General features: G+C 35.8%; 1 protein-coding gene across 1 annotated transcript in view; it reads right to left on the reverse strand.

Annotated features, from left to right (window-relative positions):
- Positions 1–12,555, reverse strand: part of si:ch211-250c4.3 (uncharacterized protein LOC100535981 homolog) — a 44,180-nt gene extending 31,625 nt beyond the window's left edge. Inside the window, exon 1 of the mRNA XM_007240360.4 lies at positions 12,115–12,555. Coding sequence (XP_007240422.2) covers positions 12,115–12,193 — 79 coding nt within the window. The 5' untranslated portion in view covers positions 12,194–12,555. The remainder of the gene's footprint in view (positions 1–12,114) is intronic.
- Between the last annotated feature and the right edge of the window lie 7,747 nt (positions 12,556–20,302).

A 20,302-nucleotide genomic window follows, 5' to 3' on the forward strand; every position in this document is an offset into this window, starting at 1 on the left:
ACGGTCTTAACATAATATCACATCCAGACCACTGAAAAAAGGGTCTGCACTTGTTATGCATCTAAACATTGCAATGTGGCTGAAAATGTGCCAAGATTTCTTAATGACAGAGAACATGCTTTTATAGTGCAAACAAGGACCAAAGCATTGCCTTTTTTTCTTGTTTTCCAAGATTTACATCCAAATCCTCAACTTACTGCACAGTCCAGCTCTCAGCATTCAAACTGTATAAGAAGACATGCATTCAGGCTATCTGTCACAGTGTTGAACGCTTATCTATTCCTGTAAAGCTTTCTGTAGGATCACAGCACCCCAAAAAGAGTCCAGAATACAGTGAAGCTATAACTATGCCTATGTGCTGGCCTGAACCGTCAGGCTTTGATCATTTGGACTAGTTAATGCTACTATATGGCTTAATCATTTGAGACATGCCTTCTTTGTAGCCATCAGCAATCTGATATCTTTCAGGTGTCAGTCAAATATGCCTGGAAAGTCCCATTTGGTAGATTTATAAGGGTAAAGCTGTGTCTGGATTTCGACTATATATTTGAAATTGTTTGGAAGTGTAAAACTTAAAACAGTGTGAATGTAATGATGATACATTTAATTGATCTAGATTTAGAATGAAAGATTAAACTTGTTGAGCAAAACTGTTGAGCATTATCCTGCTGAAAAATGCCACTTTAAAGCCTTGCCATGAAAGGCAACACATGTAGTCTATACATATAGGTGAGCTGTTAGTGACCCTCGTATCACTACTAGGGGTAACTGATTGTCATATAGGTTGACTCCCCAGAGTTGGAGTGAAAGCACTTGTTGTTGAAGATGATACAGTTTTCGATGCAAACAACAGTGACAATTTCTGTCTGACAGACTAGATAGTTAATAATACATCAAAACGACCATTCTGATTCTCTCAGAACAATGACATATCTCCTCTCAAAGTATGTCAACTGAGCAAAACATCTTCAGGTGCATCTTAGAGGCAACTTTAGTGGTCAACAATTTCTCACCAAGAAGGACACTACCCAAAAGTGGCCTCTTAGAGCCTGTTTATTGGGCAACAGGAAAGTACTTTTATGCCCTCTTGTGACAAGACACAGAGTCTGATCAGATCACACCTGTACTGTATTACCTAGTTTTGCAACAATCCAATCCATGTACTTTCAGAGATCTTAAATTGTCACAAGATCTCTGTTCAAAACCATTTAGCTATTCTGAGGATTATCAACATTCATTATTGCATTAAAAGTAAAACATGTCACTGTTGGATAGAGATGGTAGGATTACAGGAAGAATCTGAAGTAGAGCTGATTCATAGGTATGTGTTTACATTAATAATAACATAACTGGGCATGTCAGTAATACTCTGTGATTGCGACAGTAAAATTTGTATAAATTGCCTGTTTTTCAACAGTTCTGTAATCACAATAATATCATATCCTCTTCGTTTATTGCTTATTCTGTCAATGAAATCACAATCTCTTGTTTTTAGTATCTCAGTGAATAAAAAACAGTCGACTGAAGTCTGCCCATATTTTCCCTGAGAAAAGAATCTGTTGTGATAAAGTTGTTTTCAGATTGGATAGTGGCTCTGCAAAAACAATGATAGCGTTTCAATCATGTGAGGTCATAAAAACTTTGCTTCTGGCCCAGGTTCCCATTGAAAACAATGGCTGTGTTTTCTCAGCTTTTTCTCATGGACTCTCCTGACGAAATCCCTCAGGCGGTCAATATAAGAGCCATAACATAGACCTGAAGAGCATGAATAGCATGCGCTCTTGACTATCAATATCATTGTTTCTAAAGACAAATGTACTGATAAGCTTTGTTAATGTTTAACACTGTGATTAAAAGTTTGTAGACTTCGGCTTATTCAGTGTTTCTATTGAAATCAATGATATTAATCGAGAGTTCATCCAAGAGATACCCACTTCAATGCAGAAACAACCTCTATCTTCTGTGAAGGCTTTATAATAGATGTCAGAAAATTTGAGTGAGGATTTTCTTACATTCAGCCACAAGAACATTAGTGATGTCAGGTGCTGATGTTGGGTGATTAGTTCTGGCTAACAAACAACACTCAAACTCATTCCAAAGATGGAGCTCTATGCTAAAGGACTAAATACAAGAGTTCACTATTTCTTAGTGTAAAGAATGGTTTCTTTGACTTAATTGATGGTAGTGGAACCCTTTGTTTAAAAAAAAAAAACTTACAATAGAACCATCTACATGGATAGATGCTTTCTATGAGTCCAAAGATCACAAGGAGCCAACAGAAAAGCATTTAAGCATCAAAATTGTTCCTTTAAATTGTCATAATTCTACAATTTATCAATGATTTTGCTACAGGTGCACCTTAAGGTAGCTGAATTTAGAAAACAGAGTGTTTAGACACCACTGTAGGAATTGTGTATATAGATTTAAGATGATATTTAATAATCAAAATAAAATTACTTAACACTTTCAATCATACTTTTAAGTATGTAGATTTATTTATTTATGCAAGGTATCTATCACATCTTAAAAAAGAAAAAACAAATATTCAGTGAACCTTTTCTGTTTCGTAATCAGAACACTTCATCATTTGACTCGACGTCTTTAAGCCACATGTGACATGTGGAAAGTATTTCTATTTCTTGCTCTGAAGACTGTGCTATTTAATATGTGTTTTGGTTGAAGACAATCACATTGTGTGTTTTGGAAGGTATTAAAAACACAGGGAAATGATTACACTGCAGTAAAAATCAGAATAACAGCATTTTTTACAGCATTTCTTCCACAGGTTCGTTGTGTCTACAATTACTTAGCTTACATCATCGACTGTGGAAAAGTGGACTTTAATGACTTTAGCGTTAGGATTGTAGTCATCTAGATAGAATTTCCTTTTGTTGATGTTGGAGTTGAAAGCCCTTTACTTTCAAGTCTAGTTTGATTTGCTTGATTTGCTTCGGTTTATCCTAGAAGAATAACTATAAGTGTATAGCTACTTGGACAGAGCTTAGTATGATGAGAATTAATGCAGCAGATATATGATGAGATGTTTAGGTCTTTAATTTTAAAAAAGGCAAAATAGCAAATCTTCCACTGGTAGAAACTACTGTAAGAATTTCTGAAAGGTACTACTGCTCATGAGTATTTTGTGTCAGAGAGGCTGTGGTAATCCTATAATTGGCCTTATCATGTCATGCTCTGCTAAATCTGGTGTTATCACTCAGAGCGTAATGGGTACTGTCAGATTTCGTACTGTGAAGCAAGATAAACTAATTGGGAAGGTCAAAGCACCAGGGAAGAGGATGATCTGAGGAAAATTGAGTCCCATAGTTATTTAAAACACTGATAATCAGACTGTAAACAAGTGGAACGGATAACGCACAGTCAAACATGCAGTAATTGGATTCCTGAAACTGAGGCCCCAGAAATGAAGTAGCTAATTCCCTTTAAGGGGTCAATTGGAAAGGTCTGCTCAGCCAGATCCTCACGAAGCAAGCATGAGGGGAACACCAGCCGAAAGTACAGAACTGCTGATGGCGGAGCATTTTTCGGTGCCGCTCTCTCTAGGAGAAAGCAATCTGCATGGTAGTCCCTCTGGGTTTTCAATTAACATCTCTGAGACCTGGCTGACGGTACAGAGAGATCAAACAGACCCTTGGTCCAGCCCCTGGCAGGCAGGAATGTGAGTAATGCCGAGTTCCTGTGTGCGCCGGAGTATGAATGCATTAAAAATACAAACAAGCAAAAAAGCAGGTTAATGCCATTGTTGGCTGAGATTGAGACCCACATTTTTCCACTTCTTATCACCCTGGAGGTTTTACGTCTGCGAGGGAATTATTTCGAAAGCATCAGAATCCCCAAAAGCCTGGCAAATATTTCGAGATAACCATGTTTACATTCTCTCCTACATTTCAACACACTGAAAAACTTGTGTCTTGTGTACAGCTCCGAGCTTATTGTCCAATCCAACATTTGGCTTTTTTTCAGTTGAAGCAGTGAAGCAGTACATTTTTCAAATGTCCCACCTGGAGCAGTTGTTTTGCTTCGGGGGAACAGGACTGGGGAATTTTTTTTCTCTGTGTACTGCTGGCAAATGCCTCACATTTCTAAGCTGATAAAACAGTCCTCAGTCCTCACTCAAGAGTTCAGGAGTTACAGAGACTTCTGGTTTTGGTTTTTCAACTTCAGCAGTGATTAGGAATGCTGGGACACTGATATGCCCCAGAAGGACAGCGTGGCTGGTGTTTTAAAGGAATCTCGAAGAACCTCCCCTTGAGTAACGTGAAAATACTCCGATCCAAACATGCTTTCTCAATTATTTGCATTCTCTGGCTCATTCTACTGATTAAGAGTGCAGGAATGATTGGATGACTACTAATGAAAACATTTCAAACCAGAGGAATTTGCGGGTTGAGATGAGATAATCGGCATTACTTAGTGCTTTTGAGAATTGAAGCTTTAATTGCTGGTGTTTGGTGGTAAATTAAAGATAGATAGACTTTCATTAGCCTGACTGACATTACTTTTACGCTGATCGGAACGCTGTCTTTATGCGACTGTGTAATCAGACCAGCCCTGTCTGAGTCTACAATACTGCCATCTGTTTTGCGGTTGGACTGGACAGGTGTTACCTCCAGAAACACTCAACAAATAACTGACGTACCTGAATCCAGTCATGCTTGGGAAAGAGTACTTATTTCATCACACATTATTTACAGAAAGTCTGTAACTAGATTTAATGATACGTTACAGATGGTTAAGGTGTGAGGTCATCAACTCATGATGGTGGATTGTTTAAAGACAGGCAACAAAAGAGTGAAGTGAGTTTGAGGGTCAAACTAACAAAATTAAATTATTAGAAGGTAGTTTTTTTTTTTTTACAAACATTTCAACACTTGAACAGGACTTGAAATTGAGCTTCTTAATTTAATTTGACTTGTTTTTGGCAAAATATGCAATTTATAGTTGAGGTCATGTCAAACACTTTGCACATGTTTATTTTGACCTAGGAGTTTTTACCTGATATTGGATTGAATCATCTCTCTCATATTCATGCTTCACAACAAATAACTCTAACTAAGGTGGCTGTGCTATTTTAGTAATATACAGTTGATGTTGTGTGCAATACACTTTTTTTGTCTTTTTTACATGATTTAATCAGTGCATATATAAGATAAATTATTTGAACACAACATAAGTTGACACAATCTTTGTATGGAACTCTTAAACTTAATATTTCAGAATTTTATACAAATAAATTATCTGAACTAAAAATTAGTACTTGCAACAGCTTAGGAGTATCAATGTGTATTGACAAGATCAATACAGGGGTTACAATTTAATATATTGCGATATATTACAATACTGTGATCAAGGCAACATATTGTGATTGTTTATATCAAACTTTGGATAAAAAAAGTCTAAAGTGTAAAAAACACACTATTATATTTATAAAATCTGAATATCTGAAATAATAAAAGAAAAGCTCACTTTTTTGTAATCATAACAGTGTTACACACAGCAACCTAGCAGTCAGGGTTTAAACACAACATTACATGAACCACATTAAAATCACAAATCTTTACATGTAAACAAATATGTAAAATCAAATAAATATCGGTACTGTGGTTTTAAAACCGATACAATATCGCATAAAGATACAACTCTCGAAAAAAATAAGAGACCACTTAAAAATTTTGAGTTTCTTTGATTTTACCAAATTGAAAACCTCTGGAATATAGTCAAGAGGAAGATTGATGATCATAAGCCGTCAAACCGCTTGAATTTTTGCACCAGGAGTGGCATAAAGTTATCCAAAAGCAGTGTGTAAGACTGGTGGAGGAGAACATGCCAAGATGCATGAAAACTGTGATTAAAAACCAGGATTATTCCACCAAATATTTTGTTAATTAATTTTTATGGTTATTTCAGCCATTTCTCATTTTCTGCAAATAAATGCTCTAAATGACCATATTTTATTTGGAATTTGGGAGAAATGTTGTCTGTAGTTTAGAGAATAAAACAATAATGTTTGTTGTAATCAAACATATACCTATAGATAGCAAAAATAGAGAAACTGATTTAGAGCTGTATATTACAATACGATACATTATGATATTGATATTTTTTACACCCCTACACATAGAAATTTGAGTTTACCTCAAAACTCGAAGATCTATTACAAGTTGCCTTGAAATGTACTTTTCTCTACTTTTTCATTTTTACAGTGAAGATATTTTTGTAGAATTTATTTTAGTTTATGTTTTTTGTATAGGTGTTTCTACAAAAGTTTCATACTATATGTCTTGCAATATATTTCTTGCAGTCTTGAGAAAGAACCTCCTCAAAAGCCATGGGAACATGGTGCATTCTTCCCACACGCAGTAAAAAGCTCATGGTCTGCAGATTTAGTTCTGAGTGGCAGTGATGAGCATGATAAAGAGAGAGATTATACGTAGTCCTGGGTGAAGTAGTCTGACCTAGAGGGATTCTGGCTCTTGAGGTGAATGCTGATGGAAAGCTTGCCTAAAGGCAGGGTGTAAATTACAGCAGGGTTTGGGGTTGGATCTGACCTCCCTGCCCTCCAATTAAGACTTAAACCCCCTGAAGGAAGTCAAGACAAACGTTTGGCAAGTTTGGGAGATATCTTTAGGAAAGCACTTTAAATAGTAAACACTAGAATACACTGCTGAAAATATTGGCACTACAAAGTGTTCTTTGAGCACGGAAGACATGGAAGAACCAAATATGGCTTCCTTAAGAACCATTTATGATTAAATTTTAAATCTGTAGAATAAAGATATTTGTATAGCTTTCTTAAATATATATTTTTAAATCCTTTATCAAGTTAAGTTTTATTTAACTTTTAAAAGGTCAAAAATGTTAGAAAGACGTATGCAAACCACAGGTTTCTGCAGACAGAAGTAAGGTTAAGACTCTGAGGTCCTAAAATCCTGGGTGGCGAGGGGTCAGAGGCAGGCCAGGACAGGTCTGCTATTTTTGTTAAAAAAAAAAAAAGAGCTCAAGAAAAGGACAGAAGTCTGCAACCACTATGGGTGGCCATAATAAACTAGCACAGGTCCGAGAGCTGTAAACCATTAGGTTCAATCTTGCATATCAGCTGTTTTTTCTGGATTTTCAAAGCTTTCAGCTTTTCATTCGTTTAGTACATGATCCAGATATGTGTTTGTAATGTGTCCAGCACTGATTGTTGATACAAATAGTTGGACACAAATTCACAAATTTTTTGATGTTTATTGTTATTTGATGTTTGATGTTCTTCATAAAGAGAACAAAAAGATTAGATTGGTATATGATCATATGACTTTTTAAATGATAAAACATTGATAGCGTGATAATAGAAGTTCTGTATTTTTGTATTTGTTTTTTATTTACTGAGAAGCTTTAAAGGGTATTTTTTGGATAATTGTATAAAATGCACTAAATATTATAAACTTTAGAGTATTATGGTAGTTTTTTGTTACATCACATATTTTTAAGTTTAATTATTTATATTTTATACAAAATCTTGGAGTCTTGTTTTATTACTGTTGCTTACAAAATAGCCAAATGTTTACTGATTTACTGACTTTTTTTCTACTGAATGTTTGAAAATGTTAAACTAACATGAAATAAAACTTAGTAGCAAATTCCTGAAATGAACAAAATATTTTTTTACATTTTAGTCATATCATCAATATATTGTTAGAGCACAAATACCCTGCAAATTTTGTGATATTATTTTAGGACTATATCGCCCATCCCTAGCTAACAACATAAAAAAAATACTTTACTTTTAGTGGATTAGTAGATATGTTTTAAGAACTTCAGGTTTTTCATTCAAAAATGACAAAAGTAAAGAATCTATTCCTCCAAAAAATCATTAACCAGCACAGTCCAATTGAAACAGTTTTAAAATGCCAACATGATTCATCACCCCAGAGTGAAATTCAGACGAAGCTTTGACTTTAGAGCGGGCTGATAAACTCCTCACTTCAGGTGACAAGGAGCAGACGTGACGTTTGATGAGGTGTGAAATACAGCCGCACACCTTCCTTCCCCCCCTCAACCCTCCACCAAACACAGCAGACGCTCAGCACCACCGCCTGTCTGTCTCTCAGCGCGATAATGGAGTATTTCCCCTCACTCTCTCACTCTCTCTGCCTCCTCCAAGGCTGGGATGGGAATCCTAAGGAGCCTTTCCAGAGACACATTATCAGTGTGAGCTGGAGAAGCCGGTCTTTCATTATCTGACGCCATTTGGATAAGAGAAGAATGTGCAGGAGCTGGAAATCCATTATAGATTTTTTCAGATGGATTAACACCATTAAATATATTCAAGTTCAATATAACTTCAAAAAGTCATGAAGTAAATCCACCTGGGGAAATGTAGCTGGTGTTTTGAAATGATGGTTTTTGAGATTTTATAAAAGTCAATCAGTTTAATGTGCCTATAGAGCTTTAGTTTGCCAATTTACAGCTCTGAAAAAATAAACATGATGGGTTTCTTTGATTTTACCAAATTGAAAACCACTGGAATATAATTAAGAGAAAGATGGATGATCACAAGCCATCAAACCAAGCTAAACTGCTTGAATTTTTGCACCAGGAGTGGCATAAAGTTACCCAAAAGCAGTGTGTCAGACTGGTGGAGGAGAACATATAAAAAAATTGCATGAAAACTGTGATTAAAAGCCAGGGATATTCCACCAAACATTGACTTCAGAACTCTTAAAACTGTATTTTCTCTAAATGACAATATATTTTTTTTGGAATTTGGAAGAAATGTTTGTCTGTAGTTTATAGAATAAAACAACAATGTTCATTTTACTCAAACATATACCTATAAATAGCAAAATCAGAGAAACTGATTTAGAAACTGAAGTGGTCTCTTAATTTTTTCTAGAGCTGTACATTCATGTTATGTCAAGTTGCTCAACCCAGACTACTGCTGAGACTAATACAGGGACGCAAAATAAGTCAACCTAGCATCACAGAGGTCATTTACATGGACAAATTTGTAAATGTAAAAATTTGAACATAAAAGTGCATTCTGATGGTTTTTAGGCCGTTCACCAACACAAACATCAAAGGGTTACCCCAGGAAGATAAGTGCAATACAGCTTGAAAAGAGCATTTTCTAAATAAAACACAGAATGGTTAGAACGAAGGATGAAAAAACAAGATACAGATGAGTGCAGATCAGTATGGCTGTAAATTAGAACTAAGGAAACTGCCCTGAGAAAGTACATGAGGTTTGGTGGTTGTCAGGCAAATGAAACTCTAGGCCATTGTTTTTAACTCAAATGAATGGAACTGATTAGGAGGAATAAGGGATGAGAAAACAACAAATAGATGAGTGTGGGTCTGCATGGCTGTGGACTAGAGCTGGGACACAGAAACTCTATGCCTTGGGCATGTGCGAAAATGAATGCAAATAAAATGAAGAAAAAAAAACAAGTACGGTTCAAAACAACTGTAAATTTGTTCTGAGAGGGCTTGCCTGAAATTGTGAGTATCAGTCGAGCAGAATACATAAGATAGGCATGCAAAATTTGCTCCTGATTTTAGTAAAGTGTATTTTAAAAAAAACCTGCGTCCAATCAAAAAGCTGTATACAAGACAACATTCCATAATCAATTTTTTTTTAAACTGTGAGATAAGTTGTAATGTATATTATCTGAAAATAAAATAACTTATCAATGAGAAAACATTACATGTTATTCAGAAATTACTTTGACATTAGAATGCAGATCCATTTACCCTTTGAAACTGAAAGAGTTAAAACACAGTTTAAAAGAAGGTTAAAAAAAAGAAAGAATTTTACACCCTGATGACTGAACAAAAGACACCAGAGAAGCCTCTCACAAGGAACATCTCCTAAAGAAACTAATGACCATAGGCAAAATCACCAGCTATCTATTTCCATTTCACCACAGAATGACGACACGTGCACTCTCATTAGCCTTAGGGCGGGGGTCTTTTGTGCTCAAATTCCTGAACACCTGAGTCACGTGTGTCAGCCTGCACCTTCAGCCCGGACCAGTATATTAAGAATCCAGCCGAGTTCTGCTCTGCCTGGTTCTAGTTATGAGTCAGATATTTACTGGAACAGAATAGAGGTCGCAGTGTTTGGAGCTGTCATCTCTCAAGCATCCACATCTGATGTCACTTAGTTTTCTAATGCGTGTTTAGCCTGGAGCTGAACACTTCTCACACTTCAGCGATGATGCACTCTCAGACCAACAGTACACCAGCAATAACTGGTATTCAACTGCCTCGTAAATCAGTATATCAATCAAGTTATTTGAGACAAAGGGGTCATTGATAAATTCACAATAAATCTCTACACACTGTGCAACTGTTTACATAATGCTTTAGCTTTCTTCACTAACCTTAGTCAGCCAAGACTAACAATGCAATCTTTTTGTCAAAGTGGAATTATGTATTTTCACAATAAATTTTCACAATAATAAATGCCTTCCTTTTTAAGAAGTGCAAACAAACTGAAGACCCAGAGGAAGCTTACACTGAAATGTGCAAAATATCTGACTTGATCTTGCAAGAGGTCTCTTGATAGAGAGAAACATGCAAACATCTAAAAAATGAAGAAACACAACTCAACAGCTGCATGAACTGCTTTAATCAGATCAGATCAACAAGGTTTTAGTTGACTGTGTTGCTCTGTGTGCTGGTATGGAGATGTTTAAGGCCATATATTAGCCGGAAACTTGTTGTAGATTGATTGTGGTTAATACTGGTTAATAATATGAGCTTTTCTAAATGTCTAAAGAACCTGTACGTAATGTAAAGCAGTCTGTCATGATAAAACTTCATTCATTTTTGGACAATAATTATTACATATTTATCATTATGCATTACATATAATCATTCTTTTGATCATATTTTTTTTGGAGAAGTGTATAATTCAAACATTTTTTTTTTCAGTTTAAAGTTTAAACCTAGGTTTATTGTTCTGTTCTATTATTAGTCATACAGAAATATAAACTACTTTAATTTTGGGGGGGAACAGATGAGCATATGTTGTGGAGTCCCACAGGGCTCTATTTTAGGGTCTATGAAACTGATGTTCATTTGGAGAGACCTGCTGTGAGGACATATGAACTGAGTTTATGGGGCTAAAGAACCAAAAACAAGTGCTTCTGGAGATGTGAGGAACCTTTTAAGGATCAAAAACAAACCTTTACCTGATATAAAAGGTATTTTTCTAATTATAAGGTTATTCGCACTTTATAGTTTCTCAAGGAACCAAATGAGTTTTTTTTTCTGTGGCATGTTTTATAGAACCACTATTTAAGAATTTAATTAATTTCCAAAAATATTTATATTCCAAAATAAATGTTTTACTTTCTTACAGCCTCGGATGCTGATGCTTCAGACTGTTTGCCATAAAAGCTATGCCAAATGTTGTTCCTGGGATTTGCATTAACAACACATGCTCTATAAAAAGAGATTTCTCACTCATTAAAAGCAGTTAAACCACTTGCTTTGTCTAAAGCATCTCATTTAATTGTTTCTTATTCACTGGTGGTTTCACAACTACAACAAAGTAAATCTGTAAAGAGTCTGAGGTTAGTTCTAATGTAGAAATCATATGTCTACACAGTGAACAAAGCATGTAAACAGTGAAATATGTACCATATGAAACATTTAACACAAATAGGCCTTTAAAAAATTGGTACATTAAAAAAAACACAGTATCATAAAGTATCTGCTGTATGTTTATGACAATAGAAGAAGTTAAGGCTTAACTCCTTCTCTTTCCTAACAACATCACTGTTAAAAAAACAAAACAGAAATTTCATAGGTCCTCAAAGAGAACCCTGTGGGACTCCATAAGTTATGGTAAATCAAACTGTTCCACAAAATTCACAATAGTTTCTGCGTAAGGATTCACAACTCAATAATAAACTCAGACTTAAAGGGGTTAATTAGGTACTAAGCTGGAGTTGGCTTCCTAAATAGCAATTAAACACCTCAGCCAGACAAATTGCTACCTACAGCAACAAATCCAGGTGTTGTACGCAGCTGACAATGAGAGGTAACGTGATCCTGTGTAAACAGAAAACAGAAGGGCAGAGTATGTACTCAAGTGCTAACCTTTTCTCCATGGGGCAAGGATGGCAAATGACTTATGCCAGCTGAAGGCCACACCGGGTTTTCGCTTTTTCAGGCTCATCTTGGAAAGTCCACAACTGTGTGTTCCAGCAGCCTTCAGTGATGGAAGGGAGGAAAACTCCTTGCTGAAGAAGACCGACTTAGATGCTCCTCATGTCTTGTTGAAGATATTTCCTCTGCTTTAGGTGCTCAGTATCTTAGGAAAATCTGAGGTAAATGGCCCAACAAGAAGAACTGCTCCATTGAGACATATTGGTTAATTTCCCAAATTTCTAATAACCCGTCTGTCTGTGTATCTACCTGTCTGACTGTGTATAAGCCCCTGTGCTTTCTTGTCTGCAGGAGAGAGTGTGTGATAGTGAGTGTCAGTCTCCAGCGCACTCAGTGAGGAGAATGCGAGTGCCGGCCTCCAGCTCCAGCACTCAGCAGCTGGGAGGAGGGGTGGCTGAGCAAGAAGGGGAGGGAGGAGAAACGTGCAGGAGAACAGAACAGGGAGGAGGGTGGGGGCTTTCTTTGAAATAGAGGAGCAGTAAAAAGGAATATCTGAGTATCTTCTGAGTTTCTTTTCAGTGGAAATTAGAAGAAAAAGTTTCCTGCAAGTCTGTAATCAGGTTACATGTGTATTGTATAATTTAATAAACAATGAAACAAACAACTAACTATTATAAATCACTTTAAATTACATTTTTACAGTACATGCTAGGTTTCTGCAATGTAACTATACAAAACAACTGTGTCCTGACATTTAAGAAGTAGTATATTGTCTCATGACTTTTGCCACATCCCATTAATGTCCCAGAATGCTGTACTGACCTGCATATAGGATATATGTGGAGCATCTTTCATTAAATATGGACTGAATGTGAATAATTGTAGCCAGATGCCGCCAGTTATGATCATTACCAGCTACCTATTCATTGAGGTAGTGTTAACTGCCCACACAACTTCAGTTCAGTTTCTTCAGTTTCTTATCCGTTTGGCAACCACTATCAGACCTCGTTTAAACTCAATGCAATAATGCACACTGCCTTGCCATGAGCATGTTGGCCAGTGTACAACCTCATTCACAAGATAAAACATTACAGCGTAAACAGATGTGGGCGTTCCAAAGTTGTCCACTGAGATAACACTGCATAATCAATTTACCTTCTGTTGATCATTGACTTTTGGCATGTTATAGTAAGTATAAAACAAGACAAGACAGTCTAAAGTAGCCTAATATAATGCATAGAACCATGTAGCTGACTGGATGTTAGTTCTTTAGGTCGCTGCAAGATGGCATATTAAACAATATTAATATTCAAATTTATATTACCATTCAATATTAAAATTAATAATAACATTAAACTATCAATAAATGTCTATTTTCTGGTCTATTTTTGATACATAAGGCACACTGGATTATAAATTGCTTTTTAAGGGACAACTTCTAATTCAGCAGGTCTCACTGCTGGGTGGTGGTGGTGGTGGTGGGGGGGAATTAGTTAACTAAGTCAAGTAAAGCTAAGCTAAGTAAACAAAACTGTAATTAAAAATACTTTATTTTTACATCAAACGAGCGTTGGATGTTAATCTACACAGATTTCTCTCTACTCTCTTTGGGTGAGTAAAGCGCTTTCGTTTCTTTACATTTGCATTAGCATTAGCGGCTAACTACTCCAGCAGTGATAGCCGGGGGTAGGAACAGACTACAGGCCAATAATACTCACCTCTGAACAGGGAAATAGCGGTTAGCAGCTAATGCTAATGCTACTCCAGCCCCGGTGTTCGAGAAACTTCACTGAAACTAATGTATGAACTGTAATTCATACATAAGATGCACTGGATTAAAAGGGGCTCTGTCGATTTTGGGGAAAATTAAGGGATTTTAAGTGCGCCTTATAGTGTGAAAAATACGGTAAGGAAATATTTCTATGGAGAGCAACAATTATGGGAATGGAGGACATACAACATCCATGCAGCTTAGTGGTCATGCTAATTTACATGCTGATAATATAATTAACTAAGAGAATGCAGAGTATAGAAATAACATATGTTATATCCTAAATCACTTCTACAAATGTTTTATAGATGTCCTAAATGTTCTACAAATATTTATCCCCCAGTTCCACACACTATTACATATTACTGATTACTGATACTGATACTACATAGTCATTTAAACTAGATGAGAAACTGATTCCTAAAACACTGCAAAAAGCCTTCAATGATGATCAAGTAAATGATCTGACTCCAGTCATAATTCAAGCACTGGGTTCTTTGCCAAAATAAAAAAAATTGAACTCAGCCACACCTACACACTACAGCCATCTGAGCTACAATCACTGCCTTTCTCAAAAACTCCCTCTCGTTACCAGTTTAGAAGGAGGAATAGTAAGTTATCTGTTGGAAAATGAATGCAGTTCTCTGTGAAGCACTTCATTGTTTTACAGAAAACCCCACACATAGTCACTTATCCGTCTGTGTATAAGAGTACAGTTTAAATATATCGGATTTCTCCAGACAGATGAATTCACGGTATTGTTTTTTTGACACCTGACGCCTTATTGACTCACACTGTTGTTTTGGTAAGCAACAGGTGAGGATATTAGTGGAGACAGAGAGGAGCGCCTCAGGAATGCCCTCAGGCACAGGATTAGGGCGTGAATGAGAAAGCACTGCTTATGTTTAACAACCTTTAACAATGCTTAAGACTTCCATCCTGCACCTTTTAAAGTCTAAATCTAATTATTAGACATATAGTCATGTGAACACTCTGGGTTATCATATAATCCACCTGGTAATAGGTTCTATATGTCCATGTTTCAGTTAAGATGGAATGGAAAATGCAAAAGTGTTTCTAACATTTACTGTTACTTTTATTAGATTGCAGACAGTATGAACATATATATATATATATATATATATATATATATATATATATATATATATATATATATATATATATACATACATATATTTTATGTTTTATCCATTCCTGTATTTCAGGCCTGCAACATAAAACTAGAAAAGTAAGTGCCACTGAAAACTGCTAAAAACGAAAGGAGACATTTGCTAACCTAAATGACTGTGTGTAAAAAAAAGCATTTTAGAAAGGCAGAGTCTCTCAGAAGCAAATATAGCGAAAGGTTCACCAACTGTGTATAAAAATTATGTTTTTTTTTCACAAAACCTTCGTCAATGTAAAATTGCAAAGACTTGAAAAGATTCAGAAAATCAGAAGATTTGAGAAACTAGATATAAGTTACAAGACTAACTGTCAATATTAGATGCTGGTGACCTTCGGGACCTCAGGCAGCACTGTATTAACATAACAAAGCATACGGTATATTGCTCAGTTATACATAATGTATTTCATATATTGGTGCGTGGCTATATCTTTTGGGTGTGTAATTGGTGGTCTCTTTTTCTTCTTTTTCTGTCTATAATCACAAAAAACAATCACAGATGCCAAAAAGACAATGCAATGTATTATATTGTTCATCAAATGATGTGGTAAGTGATCATAAACTAAGCAAGTATCTTGAGGTATTCTCTTAGTATATTTTCTTATATTTCATTATATTGTGGCGGCTCTGGGTTGTGTGTGTGGCTGCATGCAGGCATGTTTCTGTTCTCCTGTGTGCGAGGATGACAGGGGTGGGGCATCTCCCTTGGGAGGGGTTATGCAGAGAGGGTGGGCACCACTCTGGATCTGCCATCTGGGAGACACACAGCTGGGTTGGTGGCCTTTGGGTTATTTGAGCTCTGTGGGTATGATTTTAGCTCTCCTAGTCTTGTTAAAGACTGTAAGTGAGTGGCAAGCAGGTTCAATAAAGGAGCTGTTGAGCATTCAGCACGAGTCTCACAGGTCTTCCTTCCTCTTCCACGCCACAATATAAATCATACAATTTTTATAGGTTCTTTAGTAAATATATAGAGGTGTTTATATTTAATGCACTTTTATAGATATTTGTTTTAACTGAATTGTTATGACTTTAGACAGAGAGCTACAAAATGCAGATTTGCCCATTTCAGTTTATTCATACATTTCCACCAGAACGTCTTTCCTTGTTTTTGTTGTACACTGAATACATTTTGGTAGTATTTAGGCTGCCACTTTAAAATAAGGCTCCTTTTTAAAGGGTTTATGAAGAGTTTATAGGTAGTTTAATAATGGATATAAATTAAGTTTTAAATAATTAAAAAACATTAATAAACTCTTAATAAACACATAAATAGAAAGTAACAATGACTTTAACATATCTAGTAAAATAATATACAAAGTCAGTTTAGTCATTTAATATGTTAATATAGTTAAATTCTTACATTTATTAACAAAAATCTTAATGATGACTGATGGAAAAGACAAAGTAAGATAAGCATCTAGTAATAGCATCTAGAGGTTTAACAGTATAAGCGAATGTGGAATCACTATCCAGTACATGGCAGGCCACTGTTGCCCTTCCTATTGTCCTGTTGTAACTGCTTATTAATGGTTTTTAACCTAATTAATAACCATTAATAAACTCCTTTATAAACTATTTATAAACCCTTTGTAAAGGAGCCTTATTTAAAAGTGGTACCATATTTTGTTTTATTGTCTGATTTTGCATCTTGATTTTGCAATATATCATTTTAGAACTTTTTGTGGTAAACCATCCAGTTTAATGTGAGAGAAAATGTTGGAACTCTTAAAGTAAATAACAATCCAATATGATTGCTTATCTCTTACTTCATTTCTATGTAACCTGGTGGTAAACAGTGGCAAACAATTGCTGGAATATTATACTACTATACTAATTAGGTGCATATCATTACCATGGATAGAAGAATAGAGTACGCTATTAAAAATCCATTACTGTATGTATTAAAAAAATATTCTAATCATACATTAGAATATTTAATCACATCTATTTGACTTCCATTGGTATATATATTTTTTATCTTACTAACTTGATATACAGTAGATTCTTAAGGTCATTAATTCTTGTCTGAAAGTTCAGTAATTTAACATTGACATATTTTTTAGTCTGTAAGCAATTTAGTGTTTTGGTCACTGATTTTCTCTGGTTTCTTTTCTTTGTTGATTCTGATGTTTCTTTAAGGGAGGAAAAGATCCATTCACAGAGAGATGAGAACACAGTTCTGAAAAGTCAGAAGTGTGATGGTGAGATCTGTCACCTGCAGTCTGAGCTCAGACGGACCTGTTTGTTCTCCAGAACCCCATCGAGATAAACTGTGTGCACAAGGAGGAAACGTTGGCAAAATCTGTGTTTACTTGGAAACTTCCAGAACTATTTTTCCAGGGTGTCGTGTTGGTCTTGGACTCTAAACGCTTCTATCTCCCCAGGTTTGACACTGAACATTTCAGCTGGTTATGTAACACTGGCTTTGAAGAGCATGCAGAGGGACAGTTCATGCTGCTTTGGATCGTTTTGTGTGTTTTCTGTGTTTTAAACTATAGTAGGGGGTCTTACTTTTGCTCAACAAAAAGATGTTGCGTAAAGAACATCCTGACGAAGATGGCAATCAAAGGACAGTTTGTAAAAGTTCACTGACAAGACATTTTGAAATTCAAGTGGGGCTCTGCTGGGGGCTCTATGACCTCATGATAGTATTCTATTCCAGTGCAAATATGTGAGTGGCCCCACAGGGTGGAGACACAGGTGTAATTGTTTATACAATACAGGAAGGGCAAAGATAATGTAACAAAGATAAAGTAACAATGACCTAAAAGCGACCAAAGCAGAACTGCTCTTACACTATTAAAAAATCCCAATAAATGTCTTAAGTCATAAAACAGGCAGAGATGAATGAGAGTTTGAGGTCAACTCATCATGTTATTGATGATCAAGTACAGTTTTATAATGTAAAATGTTATCCTTTAAGTCGTTATTTACAGTTAATTACCTGTAGGGTAAGCCTAGATAATTGATTTACTTGTTTAGATAAGCAACAATACACGAGAGGCAGGACTATAACATGTAATATTGGCACTGCTGTGCTGCAGTTGTAGGCACAAGGCCGTAGGTCACCACAGCAGTGACAATATTACACATTATTATAGAAAAGAAGCAGTTAATAGGAACAAATAAATTCCTTTGTTTAGTTACTATAATGCAAAGATCTCTGTATTATTGTGTATTTGAGAATATCCACATTTTTTTACAGATTTTTTTTTAACTGTTTAAGTCTATTCTCAACAGAATCATCATTAGAATTAGCATTAGGTTAGGCTTCGTGCTGATGTTAGTAAGTGATGCTAGTAGAATGAATTGAATTCAAGTGTGATAAGTGTCTACGAAAGAGTGATAAATATATACAAACATCCTTAGTTGGCTTTGAGAAAACGATACCATCAAATTAACACCACAAATGCAGCTACAACATTTTACTTGATGCAGATTTAACGCATGGATCTGCTTAAGTACAATCCAGAGATCCTCAAGGTAAAGGGGTGAGTGAACTGGAGGAGAGGTAAAGAGTGATTACAGGGCAGGAGGCAGTGTCACCTATAGGACTTGCATCAACTTGTACAAACAAGTACTCTAATTAAATGTTGTTCACAGAACATAAATATAGGATGACTTGTTTTTCACAGAAAAAGAAAAGATGAATAGAAAAAGATGAGTATCCCTACTATAGTTGCATTTGTACTTGAAACCAATCATTTGCTTTCATTTAAATGACTTTCTTAGTTCAACGATTCAGTTAGATCATTATTTTTCTGGTTTCCCCCACAAACCTCAGACAGATGACACAAACCAAGATACTTATCTGCTGGCTGAATCAGACAGAACCTAGATTTCTTTACAGGAAATTCAATGATTTACAAAAACATATCAAATAATTTCCCTAAGAATCCTTATCTCAGACTGAAATTAAACTATCTTGGCAAATTAAAGCAATGACTTAATAGATAGATTCAAATTTCAAATATTTTACTATTATATTTTACTACTATATTTAAGTCATGGGACAGCAGTATGTAAATTGCGAATGAAGTGACACACCAGGGGACACTTGTGAACATCCACAATTGTATAAGTTATGAGGTGTTATCTTATGAGTAAGCCTAAACCTTGGCGAGTGTACTCATAGAAAGGAAATGTAAAATACTGGACTTTAAAGTCATGTGTACCGAGAATTCATTCGACAAGGCATCAACACCCACATATATAATCCCGCCTTATAATCCGGTGTGCCTTATGTATAAAAATACATTTTACCAGTCAGGTTGTGAGGAGCAGTAAAGCCACTCCACTTAAGTACAGCATTATAAAGGAGTTTCAGTGAAGTTTCTCCAGGCTGGAGCAGTATTAGCATTAACCACGCTAAGCGCTAGCTCTTTCCCTATTCAGAGGTGAGTATATCCGCCTGTAGCCTGCGTGTTTACTGTGTTAAAACAAGCTACGTGGGACAAACCGCTAGCTGATAGCTCTATGGCTTACCGGAACACTCAGGGTTTCTCAGTGTAGCAATGTTGGGCAGCATTTACTAGTGCTAACCAAGGCTAGCGCTGCTTCTAACCATGCTGATGAAAATATTGGAAATTTAAGCTTACTGTAACTAAACAATCGCTTTACTCAAAATATACCCAAATAAACAGTTTTAAGGAGAGAAATCTGTGTAGATTACTGTGCGACACTTACTATTGTTGCTTAAAATGCACCTTATAATCCTGTGCACCTTTTTTTATGAAAATAGACCGGAAAATAGACATTTATTAATAATGCACCTTATAATTGGGTGCACCCTATTGTCCATAAAATATGGTAGGCCTTTTTTAGGACCAAATGTAAGATACTAAGGGGGCTCAGAATGGTCCAGTAGTTTTATAATATGGAACGATCTGGTTTGAATCCCTGTTATGAACATGATAAAATAATAAAATTATAAAATGTAAAAGAATAAAATAAGTAAAACATCTAATGATAGATAATGCTAAAACCCAACCAATAAAGGCTGTTGTCAGAGTCTGACTTTTATGCTGCTACTACTGAGCTAATTGTTGCTTGAAGAGCACAGAGGCCTGGTGATTACGGAAACATATGTCAGCCTGTACGTTTGTAGCTGTCACAGCTGCACAGAGGCCTGGACTTCCTGTCATCCTCCAAATGCTATTTCCATAAACCCTCATCCAAATCTCATTTCCTCACACTGAGGAAAATGTAACAAAGAGATCAAA

This window comes from Astyanax mexicanus, chromosome 7, assembly GCF_023375975.1.
Source record: "Astyanax mexicanus isolate ESR-SI-001 chromosome 7, AstMex3_surface, whole genome shotgun sequence".
NCBI lineage: Eukaryota > Metazoa > Chordata > Actinopteri > Characiformes > Acestrorhamphidae > Astyanax > Astyanax mexicanus.